This window comes from Lactuca serriola, chromosome 3, assembly GCF_051521515.1.
Source record: "Lactuca serriola cultivar US96UC23 chromosome 3, Lser_US96UC23_V15, whole genome shotgun sequence".
Lineage (NCBI taxonomy): Eukaryota > Viridiplantae > Streptophyta > Magnoliopsida > Asterales > Asteraceae > Lactuca > Lactuca serriola.
In genome coordinates, this window is record NC_136410.1 from 93,884,180 (window position 1) to 93,899,220 (window position 15,041).

The 15,041-nt window shown below is 32.7% G+C and overlaps 1 protein-coding gene across 1 annotated transcript; it reads right to left on the reverse strand.

Moving 5' to 3' along the window:
- Positions 1 to 5,260: 5,260 nt before the first annotated feature.
- Positions 5,261 to 6,286, reverse strand: LOC145095532 (uncharacterized). Its single transcript, XM_079033388.1, has one exon. The coding sequence runs from the start codon at positions 6,284 to 6,286 to the stop codon at positions 5,261 to 5,263; it is 1,026 nt and encodes a 341-aa protein (XP_078889514.1).
- Between the last annotated feature and the right edge of the window lie 8,755 nt (positions 6,287 to 15,041).

Below are 15,041 nucleotides of genomic sequence, written 5' to 3' on the forward strand. Positions count from 1 at the left end.
TTGAAAACATTGATTAGGGGTATGAACTCACCTGTAGATGGTGGTTCGGATGAACTGGACGGTGTAGGATTGTTAGGTGTCAAGTGAGGACTTGTACACACACTACGATCCTACTAAACATATAATCACACATATATGCACTCAATTAGTCTCAAATTACTAATTGATAATGTTAAGACATCCTAGACATAATAAACACTTTATATAAGTGTTTTAAGCCCTAAGGATTGCATCTAAGCTATTGTGGGACAAGGTACTTAGGTTTAGGGTTCCAAAGGACCCCATATATGAGTTTACTCTCCATATACCATCACACATGGAGTTTACGGTTGTAAACTCTTGAGTTTACGGCCGTAAACTCCAAGACTCAATGTCTTTGGTTGTTTTAAGGTGTTAAATAATACCTAGAATTATTCCAACTTGGTGGTTAAGTCCTTGGAAGGGTTTAAGGCATAGAAACACTCCTTTGAGGAGTTTACGGCCCTAAGGACATTTCCCTTAGAGTTTGCGGCCATAAACTCTTAAGGATGGGTGTTTTTTTGATGCTTTCAAGTCTCTTGCACAAGTGGTATATGTTATAGACTTTTATTCCAAGCATATGAAGGCCTTAGGCATACTTTTGTGCCTTTGTTTGATGTTCACGGCCCAAGAACCTTATTAGGGCCGTGAACTCACTAAAAGGGGTGATTTTGATGAGTTTTTGTCCTTCAATTAAGTGGGAACAATTCCATGTAAATGTCTAGGGCTTTAGGTGCCTTAAAAGCACCCTTTGATCTATTTTATTGGAGTTCACGGTCCAAGATCCTCTTGGGCTGTGAACTCCCTTGTGTTTGTGTTTCTTGGTTGTTTTCTTGTCCCTAATACACATATAAATGAGTCTAAGGTAGTAGCATAACACAAGGGTCGGTCTAGGCTTTGTTTCGGGAGTTTACCGCCCAAGAACACCTTGGGGAGTAAACTCCTAAATCTAGTGATTTAGCCTTCTAAATCATGTTATAAACACATATTAAGCTTTCTAACACTACTAGAAAGAGGTACTCACGATTTGGGATAAAAACCCGAAGATCCGTGAGAGAGAAAATTGCTTTTTCTCTAGTTGGAAATGCGAATAATGAATGAATTTGGTTCAGAATTCTATTTATAGTCCTGAGAATATTTTGGCAGAAAATATTTTTATTCCCGAAATGATCTCTAATATAATAGAGTGTTGGAATAACAGTGTTGCACTAACCCTAGTGCACCCACTCTCCTGATATTTCCTGAAGTGTAAACCCTAAATTACTCAAACTTAGACGAAAAAGTCTGAAAATTAACTGTGACTGCTATAACTTCTATTGAAGTGATATAGTTTGTACAAAATGGAAATTTCGGGTTGTCACATTTGACCATTGAATATATATTAATATAAGCTTTCAAGACCAATTTGACTAGCCCAATCACCAAATCCAACCCACTCCCTCTAGTCCAAGCCTTTGATCTAATTAGTAAACAATTAGTAAGAGGCTTTTTAAGGGAGTATAAGTTTCCTCTTTCTTCCAATGTGGGACAAGTCCCAAAGAGAGTGTTTTCCATTTAACAAAGTTCCAACAATACCCCACATTATCTATTCAAACTCCAATAATACCCCACATTTGAATAGAAAATAAGTGAACTTTGATATTCAAATAAGGGAAGTAAGATATGACATGCATCTGAATAAGTGTTGTAAAACTTGAACCTTTCATAGTGAGTACTACTTGGATCTACTTTGTGGGTAGTGAACTAGATTCTTGAACTAACCACTTTTTATAGTAGAATAAAAAACAAGAAGTATCACACATATCATAGCTAAGCATAGATCATTTCTTACCGTGGTGTTCATTTCGGTCGTGAACAATCCTTTCTTCATGAGACTTTTAGAGAGCTTAGCCATATCAGCTCCCAAAGATGCGACCTCACATCCATCTCACATAGGTAATGCTAATCTGGAACAATCCGTACTTATTCCACTATGAACGCTATCAGCATTATTAAGAATAAAGAATTCATCCCAATATCATCAACGGAAAAACACGAAATAAATATCATAGGAGTGAGCATACCTTTATGTTAGTGCTTCTTTGAATCTTCCCCAACTAGTTGTCCTATTGAACCTAGACCATGGGATCTCCAATGTTGCTAGGTTAGGTTTCCGCCAGGTGGTGACTCATTGTGTTGGCTTTAAGCCCATTCCCCTCGATGTGAAGAGAACTTGCTCTCTGCTAAAGCCTTTTCTCAAGGGATCAGCTATATTTTCCTTTGACTTTATGTAACTAATAGAAATGATTCCATTCTTCAGCAAGTCTCTTATTGTAATATATATGCGCCTGATGTGTCTCGACTTGCCATTGTATATATGACTTTGTGCTCTAGTAAGAGCAGCCATACTATCACAATGTATGCCAATGGCAATAACAGGTTGAGGCCACAGAGGAATACCTTCTAGGAAGATTTTAAGCCATTCAGCTTCTTCAGCAGCTTTGTCTAAAGCAACAAACTCTGCTTCCATTGTAGAACGAGTATTCACAATTTGCTTAAATGATTTCAAAGAGATAGCAGCTCCACCAAGAGTGAACACATATCCACTTGTGGATTTTGCCTCAGAAGTATTGGAAATCCAATTTGCATCACAATAACCTTCAACAACAGGAGGATATTTCGTGTAATGTAGTCCATAGTTCATTGTATGCTTTAAATATCTAAGCACTCTCACTAATGCATACCAATTATCTTTCCCAGGATTGTGGGAGTAACGACTCAATCTACTTACACTATAAGCCAAGTCCGGTCTAGTACAATTCATAATATACGTTAAGCTACCAAGAACTAGAGTATATTCTAACTGAGCTACAGTATCACCTTTATTCTTCTTTAGATGACTAGAAGCATCAAATGGGGTGACAACCGGCTTGTCATCATAGTGTCCAAACTTCTTGAGTACACTTTCAATATAATGGGACTGAGTAAGAGTATAACCATCTGGTCTTCTTTGAACTCTTACACCAAGGATCACATCTACTACTCCCAAGTCTTTCATGGAAAAGGAGGAGTGTAGCATTTTCTTGGTTTGATTGATCACATCCAAATTAGTACCCATTATAAGCATATCATCCACATACAAGCATATGATGACATAAGCATTCTTGTATTGTTTGACATAAACACATTTATCACATTCATTTATTCTAAATCCATTAGAGAGTAATGTGTTGTCAAACTTCTCATGCCATTGCTTTGGAGCCTGTTTTAGTCCATAAAGTGCTCTAACTAACTTACAGACTTTGTTTTCTTGACCTTTAACCACAAACCCTTCAGGTTGATTCATATATATCTCTTCATCTAGTTCACCATACAAGAAGGCAGTTTTCACATCCATTTGGTGTATTTCCAAATTATGAATGGCTGCAATTGCTACTAATGTACAAATTGATGTAATTCTTGTAACAGGTGAATAGGTGTCAAAGAAGTCTTGACCCTCTTTTTGACGATACCCTTTAGCTACTAAACGAGCTTTGTACTTCTCAATGGTACCATCAGGTCTAAACTTCTTCTTGAATATCCATTTGTGCCCAATTGGTTTTTGCCCAGGTGGCAAATCTACCAATTTCCAAGTGTTATTTTGCACAATGGAGTCAATCTCACTTTTGATTGCCTCTTTCCAGTAAGGAGCTTCAGAGGAGTCCATAGCTTCCTTATATGTTTTTCGTTCTTTATTCACTACATAGGTCATGTAATCAGGTCCAAAATCTTTGGCTATTTTGCCCCGTTTGCTTCTTCTAGGTTCTAAGTTCTCTTCTTGAACCTTTGAAGAATTCTCTTTATTTGATTGTAAACTTTTGTCTGGAATTGTATCATTCAGTCCATCATCTAGAGGTCTTTTCCTAGAGCAGGTAACCTCTTTCCCTTTAACATTAAAAGGAAAAATATTTTCAAAGAATTCAGCCTCTACTGATTCCATGATGGTTTGGTTATGGATCTCATCAACATGTGATTTATACACAAGAAACCTGTATGCTGCACTATTCATGGCAGGGCCAAGATAGATGCAATCTATGGTTTTTGGTCCAAGTTTAGTCCTCTTAGGAAGAGGTACTTGTACCTTAGCAAGGCAACCCCACACTTTCATCCTTTTATAAGTGGGTAACCTCCCTTTCCACAGATGATAGGGTGATTTATCACTCTTTTTATGAGGAATTCTATTAAGTATTGTATTTGCTACAAGACATGCTTCTCCCCATAGATTATGTGGTGCTCCAGAAGTAATTAACATTGAATTAATCATGTTTTTCAATGTTCTATCCTTTCTTTCTGCCACTCCATTTTGTTGAGGAGTATATGGAGCAGTTGTTTGATGTATAATACCATTTAAAGAACAAAATTCAGCAAAGTCTTTGGATTCATATTCTCCTCCTCGATCATACCTTAGAATTTTGATCTTTTTGTCAAGTTGATTTTCAACTTCAGCCTTGTAATTTTTAAAATAGTTCAAGGCTTCATCTTTGGTATTTAACAAATAAATATAACAATACTTGCTGCAATCATCAATAAAAGATATATAATAATTCTTTCCTCCTCTTGTAGGTGTTGCTCTAAAATCACATAAATCAGAGTGGATTAAGCCAAGTATTTCATTAGATTTTTCAACTGATTTATGAGGATGTTGTGAAAAATTTGATTCTACACAAACCTCACATTTTATGTTTTTATCTAATGAACATTTTGGTAACATGCCAAGTTTTGCCATTCTTTGAATAAAACGAAAATTGACATGTCCCAAACGAGAATGCCACAAAATTGAAGGATCATGCATATACATAGAAGAGGGGCTAGTAGTTCCCATCATTGCATTAGCATTAATATTGGTTACATCATTGTTTGGTGTTTCAACACCATAGTATAAAGGTAAGACACTGACTTTGAAGAGACCCTCACTAAGGTATCCCTTCGCAACATACATCCCACTCTTGGTGAGAACAAACTTATCAGATTCAAATACAAGTTTGAAACCTTTGTTACTAAGAATTGGACCAGAAATCAAATTCTTAGTAATTTCAGGAACATGCAAGACATCACATAAAACAAGTTCTTTTTCAGAAGTCAATTATAGTTTCACTTTTCCCTTTCCTTCAACTTTTGCAGTAGAGCCATTCCCCATAAACATTGGTTCTGAATCCAAGACTTTCTGGTATGTAGAAAACATGGTTCGGGAGTTGCAAATGTGCCTTGTGGCTCTAGTATCAATCTACCAATCCACACAATTGCTAACCATGTTCGTTTGAATCACAGCAACAAATTGATTTGGTGATTCAACCATGTTGGCTTGACCAGCATTTCCTCCACCGGAATTGCCACCATTGTTTCCATTGTTCCCTCCATTGTTTCCTCCATTATTTCCTCCTTGACCCCTCCTGAATCTGCAATCTTTGGCCTTGTGTCTAGTTTTGCCACAAACATAGCATGGACCAGAATTCTTCTTGAAATTCTTCTTGTTTGGGCCATGGTTTTTGCCATCTTTGGAAGACTTTTTGGAGCCGTGCTTCCCTTTCTTGTTGTTGTGCTTTGTCCTTGAACTACTTGCTTCTCCAACAAAATTTGCACTTGGTTCCAAGGAATTTGCATCTGCCTTCTCATTCAATCTATTATCTTCTTCCACACGAATTCTCAACACAAGTTGCTCAAAACTCATGTCATCAGTTAAGTGTTTAAGATACAGTTTGAAATTCTTCCAAGAAGGAGGAAGTTTTTCAATGATTGAACCAACAAGAAAGTTAGAGTTTATGCCCATACCTTCAACTTCAAGATCATGTGCAATGAATTGAATTTCCTCCACCTGTTTGAGGACAAATTTGGTATCCACCATCTTGAAATTCATGAACTTTCCAATCACGAATTTCTTGGAACATGCCACTTCTGTTTTGTATTTCTTTTCCAGTGATTCCCATATCTCTCTTGCAGTAGTGATGGTAGAGTAGATATCATAGAGGGAATCATCCAGGGCATTTAGAATATAATTTCTGCAATTATATTCATTTGTGTTCCAAGTTTCCACACCCCTTTGATGTTCTGCCAATTGGGCTGCAGTGGGTGGTGTTGTTCCTTCTGCAGTGGTTACGCCAGTAGGAGGAGAGGGAGAATCATCAGTGAGAACATTGGAAACATGAAGAGTTGTTAGATAAAACAACATCTTATGTTGCCATCTCCGGAAATCTGAGCCTTTGAATTTCTCAGGCTTTTCCACATGTGTTTTGATGACAGAATTTTGATCCATTCTTCACTCTTTGAATTTATGTCGTAGATTGTTATGACAGAAGTATACAATCAACAAGATTACTAGAAATAAAACAAACGAAATTGAAATATATATATATATATATATATATATATATATATATATATATATATATATATATATATATATATATATGAATTATACAAGAATCGGTTTACAGAAAAAAATACTTGATGGTTTATGTGTACAATAGAAACACAAAAAACGAAATTATGTAGATTGAGGCCTGCAAATTGCAGTGTCCTAAGACAGAAATTTCCCTGGTAGGGATCTGTCTAAAGGATACAACAATCAACCAAGAACTTCTCTTGATTCTGACGAAATTCTCTACGTTCCCTTCATTGTATTTGGAGTACGAAATTATAAGAGGAATCTATATGCAATTTTTCTGAACCCGAAATCTGGTCTTTGGTGATCTATTTATACATATAGATTAACAGGTTTTTTCCCTCCAAAACTGCTAACCAAAAATAACTGTCAAAACAGTTAAAACGAATTTAACAGATTTTTAATATATTATAAAAGTCAAAATCGGAATTAATATATATATATATATATATATATATATATATATATATATATATATATATATATATATATAATATTATAACTAGTCAATGAGACCCCAAGAGCCCCAAGGTCCAAGGCCAATCTTTGAGCATTAAATATATATATTAATATAAGCTTTCAAGACCAATTTGACTAGCCCAATCACCAAATCCAACCCACTCCCTCTAGTCCAAGCCTTTGATCTAATTAGTAAACAATTAGTAAGAGGCTTTTTAAGGGAGTATAAGTTTCCTCTTTCTTCCAATGTGGGACAAGTCCCAAAGAGAGTGTTTTCCATTTAACAAAGTTCCAACAAGAACTTAGTAGTTCAAGCACTTGGTATTAACCATTAGATATAATTGGATCTTTAAGAAGTGACAAGCATGGATAGGAACAATCACATAATCAAACCAAGATAGGTTGTGAAGGATGTGCAAGCTTAATAAGGTTATTTATGGACCGAAATAAGCATCTTTAAGTGCGATCATTATTTCAATGAGAAAGTTCAAAGTGTTTTAATTTCGAGAAATAGAGATCAGCCATACATATGTCAAAGCTAGTTGGAGTAATTGGAAACGTTGTTTAAATTAGGAAGTTCAAGGAGTTTGAATTTCAAGAAACATAGATAAACAATATATATATATATATATATATATATATATATATATATATATATATATATATATGTTAATGTTAGTGGGAGCATTGTAGTCACCCTTGTATTGTACATAGATAATCTACGATTCATAGGAAACTATGTTCTAACTTAGCAAGTGTAAAAGCTTGGCTTGGTATGAGACTTGTTTCGCTCTGATATACATGGGAGATACAAAACATGTACATAATAAGGATCTATGGAGATAGATCAAAGTGATTCGTTGGATTAAGCCAAAGTACATGGACTCTTGAGAAAACTCAACATCTTGAACATGGAAAGGTTCATGCTTAATATGGCACGAAATTATGCAATGATAATGTCGTAGTTTTACTACTGAGCTAGAGGAATTGAGTCGTGTCCCAGATGCTCCTGCTATGGGATCGATCATACATGCCATGTGATGTACCAGATCTGATGACTCGTATGTCTTGAGCATGGCAAGTTGTATTTGATCAATTTGGCAAGAATCAACGAATCTAGAACAAGAACATTCTTAAATGTCCTAGGAGGACAGAGGAAATGATCTTGATAGTATGGAAGAGATCATTGTAAGAGTTACATTGATGCTAAGTTCCACACTGATAAAAACGATTTCGTTCGCAGTCGGAATTCGTGCATTTATTGAATGGTGATGTATTAGCATGGAAGAGTACCACGTAGTACATCATAGTGGACTTAACAAACTTAGAGTATATTAGAGAGAGAGAGAGAGAGAGAGACATTAACGTAATTTATTAAAAGTAAGGGTACAAATATCCTTTTCTCAAAATTTAACAAGCTAATCTAACAGCGTTACTAGGTGGACCGAAATTGAAAAAATAGGAAACCTTAGAGACAAAATTGATACAAATAAAAAACTGAGTAAAATTGTGATATCTCTTAAACCACAAGGATCATTTCTGAAATTTAGTCTATCCTTAAAGTTCAAGCAAGCTAAATTCAACTATAATGACAAAGAGACGTACTAGATGATGGCAAATAACTACTAGATACCACATTAAAATAAGATAGATATAGATAATAGAGTTGGTTTTTGTTTCACTAATTTGGAAAACTATGCAACCACGACGAGTTTTAATTCTTTCGAACTCTGTCATGTCCTTTATTGCCATCAACCTTTTAATTTAAGCAAATTTCTTATCACATCCTTAAAGGCAGTTTCCATTCCGAGGAAAGAAGGCATAGGCAGGATACAGAAGATTGTAAAAGTCATGAAAGAATGAAAGATGCATTAAATACTCAAGGAGAGAAGACATGTCATGATGAGTTTTTAATATTTTCAAGAAAGAGACCAAGTGTTATGTTTACTTAGACATGTGACTTGGTTTGATAGATAATTAACCTTTTACTTTTTATGAAAGAAACACAAAAAAAATTAAGCCACGATGATACAGATTTAATGAATATTTTTGGACTTCTTGATACTTATTAGTATCTTAAATCAAATGCTTTTCTATTATGTTCTGCTTATTGCCTCTTCATCGGCGATAAACAATAAAAGGTCTACCGCATGATTTACTCGTATCTATAGATTCCCCTAGTAGTAAGTTGAACACGCAAGAGCAGTACACGATCACTTGCCAACGTTTACATTCATTTTTTTAGATCACCAGACAAATTTACATTACCCAAATTAGTGTAACTATTACATGACAAAAATCGATTGAGACCGTTTTATATTCATAACCATTTATATGAAAGAAATCATTATCTACTCTAATTATCATACTCTATATAGAAATAAAATAAATAATAATGAATTGTTCAGAAATCTTATACATAAACATTATTCTACTTGCTTTTTACTGGACGTAAATGTGTGGCATATAAGCTAGTGCTATCTTAAAAAGCTTTTACGATGCTACATCATATGACATATCCAATGCATTTACTTTCAAAAAGCAACACTCGGTGTTTTTAATTCGCAATGAATTTTCACCCTAATAAGACATTCAGAGAGTGTACCCTATGGCTGATAGATGGTCTCACTTTTCTTGTTAGCCGGTGCTTTAATTGTATTATTGGTACCTCACTAAGAAATTGGTTGGTATTTTGGTACAAAAGTGTAAACGGTAAAGAATTATATTGTTTAAAAGGGATATTAGTGAAAATGCATATTTATTGGTGTAACAGATGCATGAATTTTGTACAATCGAACTCATAAAAGTATGGTTCCCTCTCTTATCAGTCAAGGTTTCTGAGTCTATCCGAAGCCGCTAACTTCGTATAACAATAAATTAGAAGAAATACTTCATTATGGCATTATGAACGTAGTAACTTGCGTTTTCTTTGAAAGGGAAATAAGTAAAGCGAGAAAACGAACTTTGGAGTATCCAGATTCAGTATAGAAAAGAAAGTAATGATTCCCACTCGACTAAATCTCTCTAAATGTGGTCTCAAAAGGAATTTGTGTCGGATGGCCATTTCAATGGCCCTGAAAAATGGAGCTGGGCTAGAATAGCACTTTGGTGGAATTCCAGTTGGCCTAGAGTGTCAATCTAATACCAAAACACTAATACCAAAAGATACGAATCTATGTGTATCTAGGGTGAGATTCAATAGAAATCATAATTAATAAGGAATCAAAAAATCAATGGTTAGCGTCGAAATTTAAAGTGATCAACAGTACAGAAAAAGAATGTACATTTGTACATTCGACGTACATATGAATCCACATCTTTACCAAAAAAGCCACTTTTTTTTGGTTTAAATTTCTTTTTAAACGAAAAAAAACATAATATACTTATTTTACGATTTTTTATAATTTTTCCATAGAGATCCATGGTGATATATATAAAAAACAAATTTTTTTTTCGAAAAAAACTTACTTCGTTTTGTTGTTTTTTTTTTCAATATTTAAGTTTATTTTTATAAAAAATCCAATTATACGAAAAATATCAATTTTTAGTCCTGTTTTAATACACGTCATCAACGTTTTTACAAAAAAAAAAAACTCGATTAATTCAAATTCACATTGTGAATCTAAACTGTAACTATTTCAATTTTAACATTTACAATGTGAATCTGACATACTATTATTCATATTGTGAATTGCTCAGATTCACAATGTGAATCTCTATAATTTTTTTTTTAACATCAATATAAACTTATGCTTAAAGAGTACAAAAAAAAAACATGTATTTTGATATATTTATTAAACTTTTTGGATAACAAATATGCCTTAACTTTTCAAAAAACAAAGAAATGAAGTAGGTTTTTCTTTAAAAAAAATCATTATTTTGTATATACATATGGATCTTTATAGAAAAAGGGCGAAAAATCATGAAAAATTGCATATTCGATTTTTTGTTTCGATAAAAAACACAACATAAAAAAATTTAAATGAAAAAAAAAAAATAAAGTGAATTTTGTTATAATCTAGTGGATGTACGTCTATTATAAAAGTCTACAATAATTTCTTTTGCTGTTGATCACTTTAAATTCCAACGTTTTCGATTGGTTCCTTGATTAATAATCATTATCTATTGAATTTTAGTATATATATATATATATATATATATATATATATATATATATATATATATATTAATTCATTTGAGATTAAAATAAAATTAAAGATGTTTAGATTGTTCCATAGTCATTTTGATTATCCGATCTTATTTGAACAAATGTATGTGGTGGCATACTTTTAATTATTGTTGAATTCTGAAAGTTAATGGCGTTAGGTTGGTTGGTTAGTGCTATTGTCATCATTTTACACATATATCAAATGGTATGCGCAGGGATTATGACCAAGGCTACGACGATACAGTAACCGTCAACATCCTTTCTCGTTCAAAATGTCCAACCCTATTTCCCTTCTTTATCACATTAAGCCCTAGATTTCAGTTGTTATTTCTCCAAATTAATTCAAAAATTCAGTAATGTCTTTACAAGAACATCCTAACAAAATCGCATCCTCGTTACTCGAAATGATGTATTAGAATTCGATTATTTTCTCATTTTATTAATAACGCATGTTTGTTTTAAGTAGTTAATTATAGCTTTTTTGTTCATAATGACGATTTTTGTTTTGATTAAGTAGTTTTTTCGTCACTTGTTACTTGATTTTGATGTTTTTCCCGTTTACAGTGTATATGTTTTTATTTATGTTTGTTTATGGTGATTTTTGTTATAAGCAGTTTTTTATATCTTTACATATAAGGATTTCAAAAGAAAATATGTTCGAAAAAAGTTCAAAAAAACAAAAAATTTTGAAGGCTGCAAAAGTAGGGCTATACGGAAAGATACAGTTGAAAAAATTGATTTTCAAAGAGGTTTCTTTTATGTTTTTTATTTATATTCTTTTATTCTTATTCTTTTTATTCATAACTAATGATGTTCATTTTTATTTATAATCAAACTGATTTTGTCATTTTGTATTTCTATATAACCAACATGAATATAAAGATGTTTCCCGCGATGGTAAAGAGAAAAAGTCAAAGAAATGAAATGATAAAGGTAGGTGATGTAATCACAAAATGATTTTGTGACTATTTAAATGAAATGATATTTTATAGTTTTAGTTATATGTTTGTAGGTAGTTCTAATCATAAATGATTATATATATTTGTTTTTGTATGAAACCAATCTAATTTTGAAGACGATTCTCCACAATTTGAAGATAAAGGGCGAAAAAAACTAATGATAAAAGTATGTTTTTATAATCACTAGTGATTGTGTGAGTTAAAATTGTGTTTTATTAATCATATGAATATTCGTTATGTATTAATAACTAATTATTTAAATATTTTATCTCGTAAATGCTTCTGTTTATGAAAAAGAACTTCCAGAAGTTTTAGGGAAAAAGTCCAAGATTAAAAATGATAACGGTGTGTTTTTACAATCATAAGTATTATGTTTCTTAATTTGTAACTGACTATGTGTATTTCTTTTTCTTTTTTACTAACACTATGTATGTAAAAGTATTTGTAGTTGAAAAAGAAAATATTAAAAAGAAGGTATCAATAGAAAGCTTAAGACAGACAAAATCATTTTTTTTAAAAAAAAAAGGCTAAGGAAGCAATTGAAACCCGATCAAAGGAATCTAAAAAAACAAAGATTATTGAAGAACCAAGTGAGAAATTGACGGTTAAGAGAAAGAAATTAGTTTTGGAGAAGGTCAATATCTTAAGTATGAAACGTGAACTATCTGATGAAGATAATTCTAATTTTAAGAGGTGTCATGACTCTTCAAAGAAACCAAAGAAGGAAGCCAAAGTCGTAAAAAAAAAAGAAAAAAGTTGATGTGATAAAATAATTTCCTTCGATGAACAACAAATTCTCAACAACGTCATTTTTGGGTGTTATTCAGGATTTAAGTAGAGAACATAATGGGTGTGTTAGGGCTATGGGATTTGGGAGTTTTCTTGGGATGAAGATGATTGATGTACCATTAAACATTTGTTTATTATGTTATTGATCATTTTAATTTTGAAAGTTTGAAGGTGGAGTTTGAGAATTTTCAAGTAAGTGTTAACAGAAAGTCTTTTCATGAGATGTTAGGATTACCATTTGGTGGTACATTACTATCAAGCTTGGATTAAATTTCGGAACAAGATCAAGTGTAACATCCTCTAATTTTTAAAAACAAAAAGAAAATTTCCTTATACTTTAAAAATAGAGTAAATTACACGAATGGTCCCTATGGTTTGGGATAATTTTCGTGATTGGTCCCTAACTTATTTTTTTAACTCGGAAGGTCCCTGTTGTTTGTTTTTGTTATGCGTTTGCTCTCTACTATTTGTTTTGTTACGTGCTTGGTCTCTATCTTAGCTAAAATGACTATTATTTAAATATAAAAAAATGTTAGGGTAGGTCAGGTAATGTGAGGAGATGGGGTTGGGGGTGTGTTTATTTAAATATACTAAAAAAATCAAGTGCAAAATAGTCTTTTTAGGTAAGAAAGCGACCAAGCGCGTAACAAAAACAAACAATAGGGACCTTCCGAGTTAAAAAAATAAGTTAGGGACCAAACACGCAAATTACCCTAAACCATAGGAACCATTCGTGTAATTTACTCTTAAAAATAATGATACTTTATTTGCAAAAACTCCTAGTAAAAAAATCTTTTGAATACAAGTTTGTCGCAAACAAAATCCTAAGGATATTATAGTCAATACAGATACATAAGTTACATCGTAAAGATCTAATGGTCATGAATACGGTTGTAGTCTTTCTCTTAATCACTAAACATTCTAATCAAGTCCAAGTGGCTTAAATCTTGATACCTGTGATGCATACAAACTGAGTGGGTCAGGATGGAAAACCTGGTGAGTACATAAGGATGTCAAGCTGACAACGTTATAATACCTGTGAGTATATATATACCTGTGATGCATACATACTGAGTGGGTCAGGATGAAAAATCTGGTGAGTACATACGGATTTCAAGCTGACAATGTTATAATATATATATATATATATATATATATATATATATATATATATATATTAATCTTATAAAACAACCATTGTCAAACAACATATAGATATATTTACAATTTAAATATGTATAAAATCTCATACATGTACATACCCACCCCAATCGATGCTTATAGATCTTAGTCCACGATTATTAAGAAGATAAACCGTTTAATAGCAAGGGTGTTACTACACTACTAGGGGCTTCCTTGGTTGGTGAAAGTCATAAAGGCACTCGGGCCATCAAAGTATTTCATGAATATGGTATCCCATTTCATTTACATTAGTGGGTTAAGAATCCATACTAGCAACTTAATTCACAAGACCATCGTAAATGATCAATTGTTTTCATCTTACTCTGGGAGATGACCAGACATAGCATTATAGTTGCCTGATCTGGACCCACTATTTCTGGTTGTCCAAAAAGGAATACGATTTGTACACCAATAAGTATTTTTGTACCATGAACATCGGAAAGTGAGAATGAACAGAACTTTACTCTACGTTCCTAACGTATACACAATACACACATATCCATAATGAGACTACCCGATATAAAAAATAATTGAAGTTGGTATCTATAATAAGTCTTTATCTCATTAGCGGACAAAACTACTAAGCTCCCAATACCAACTCTATTTAGACACCACTTTCATATCTTTGTGTGTGTGTGTGTGTGTGTGTATATATATATATATATAAGAGTTATTAGGTATTAGTATACTTTTATCTTTTTCTTTGTAATATTTCTATTATTATTATTATCCTACAACAGTAGATGTATGTTTTAACACATATAGATGCATATATGGTTCACATATTATATATACTCATATACATTTCTAACAGATATTCTAGGCAACAAGCATATAGCTCACATATTAACTTTTTAATAGCTATTTAATTAATACTTGTACTAAAATCTGATGGGTTTTGGTCCTAAGAACATCCTATGTGCTCATACAAACCCTAATGCTTGGATCTAGGTTTCTCTATTGTACATGCAAGTTATCCAAGACTATAAACCCTAGTTCTAGCATTTATGTAATCATATTAACATGAGAATAGGTTTAAGATGTTACCTTGATTGTTATGAAGTAATAA

Coding starts and splice junctions, on each gene's coding strand:
- LOC145095532 (XM_079033388.1), bottom strand. CDS start 6,286: ATGGATCAAAATTCTGTCATCAAAACACATGTGGAAAAGCCTGAGAAA.